Source organism: Lactuca sativa, chromosome 1, assembly GCF_002870075.4.
Source record: "Lactuca sativa cultivar Salinas chromosome 1, Lsat_Salinas_v11, whole genome shotgun sequence".
Taxonomy (NCBI): domain Eukaryota; kingdom Viridiplantae; phylum Streptophyta; class Magnoliopsida; order Asterales; family Asteraceae; genus Lactuca; species Lactuca sativa.
The window spans coordinates 96,504,102-96,505,644 of record NC_056623.2 but is presented as its reverse complement, the minus strand read 5'-3'; the positions used below and the strand labels follow the sequence as shown (position 1 = coordinate 96,505,644).

The 1,543-nt window shown below is 38.2% G+C and overlaps 1 protein-coding gene across 1 annotated transcript; it reads right to left on the bottom strand.

The window, feature by feature from the left end:
* Positions 1-330: 330 nt before the first annotated feature.
* On the bottom strand, positions 331-1,102 carry LOC111885968 (uncharacterized). The gene has a single exon (XM_023882206.3). It carries the CDS (start codon positions 991-993, stop codon positions 469-471), a length of 525 nt encoding a protein of 174 aa, XP_023737974.1. The 5' UTR covers positions 994-1,102; the 3' UTR covers positions 331-468.
* Between the last annotated feature and the right edge of the window lie 441 nt (positions 1,103-1,543).

The following is a 1,543-nucleotide window of genomic DNA, read 5'->3' as shown; positions in this document are numbered from 1 at the left end:
ACCCAAAAATTGAAATTTCCAAAAAAAAATGGTGATGACATGTTGTCGGTTCCGGCTGGATTATACGCTTTTCTGGTTAGGTCTAGAGTCGGTTCCGGTTATTTTCAAAAAGCAGATGACATGTTATCAGTATAGCACATAACACTTGTAGTCGAGGAAGTTTGTTTATATTTTTACCTGATCCTTTAAAGAACATATATGTTTCATGAATATTTTATAAATGTTTAAAATTGAATCCTTATTAAGTTAGTGTCCATTAACCCAATTCAATAGCATTTAGAAAAAAAAAAAAAAAAAAAAAAAAACATTTCTTGCTCTATCAGGCAATAGTTACACAGTTCAACAATATTTTTTTTATAAAATATTCTTAGTGAACGAATGAATCATATTCAATAAATAAATAAATAAAACAAAATATTCAAATAAAACATACAAATTTAATTTAATTTCTAGTTCTCATCGCATGCCTTAAACTTGGAACGGTGTTGCCCACCACTTAGAGTCGTCCTCCGCCTGTACCTTCCCGGTGGTCCGGCTTCCTTCAACGAAAGCATAATACCTTAAGAAGAAAGCAAGCGTCAAAACCAACCATTCCATAAAGAACATCAAAACACAGAGTCCACCGGCCATCTTCAATATCACCGCCGCATCGTCCTCCCTCACGTACGATTTCAACGCCGCTAAGAAATTCGAAGTCGTCGTGAAAATCAGAACAGATACAGATCCCTGGAAAATCGCGGTGAGGACAGCCGCCACCATGTGGGCTGCGTACCACTTGCTTGACCCGGCCGACACCGCGTTGCAGCCTGAAATGGCTCCGGCTATGGTGATGATGTGGAGGAGGACAAGCAGTCCGCCGGCGACGGAGGGGAGAAGGCGGAGGGAGAGTGTGAGGAAGATGCAACTGGAGGCTGCTCCCAGTAAGATGTAATTGCTGATGAGGAAGAGTTTGTGTGTTTTGTAGTGTGATTGAGCATCGCTTGAGAGACCCATTTGCTTAAACTTTTTGTCTGAGTTTTCCGGGGAGCTGTGGCGGTGTTGGTGGCGATGTAATTACAGTAGCGGTGATGGGAGGAGAAGTTAGATGGTATTGAAGAGAAGGCTTTGGTGTGTGTGTGTATATACAGATACAAAAGGCATTGACGACCGTTTGTTTGATAACGGCTAGTTGGAGAACTTACTTCCCAACGGCTATGAAGACGTTTGCAATTTGATGCTTTTTCTAAAGAAGAAAAATAAAGGGAAATTTACACATCAGCAAAATCAACTTTTAGGTTTGTTTAAAATTGGTATCACAGTTTTATTTTTGGACGGTGCAACATTAACGGGTGGTTGGATGGGGAAAAAATACACTGTTTATTGTTTATTGTTTAATATCACCGCAATAAGCAAATTTAAATGTTTGGATAGGAGTTTTTAAAAATCAGCTTATTGTAATAAGAATAAACAAAATAAGCTGATTTTAATAAGCAATGAGGGAATGTTTATTGCTTATTTGTCACTTTACTCATATAAATTGTTTTATTTTCCCAAACACTTAAAT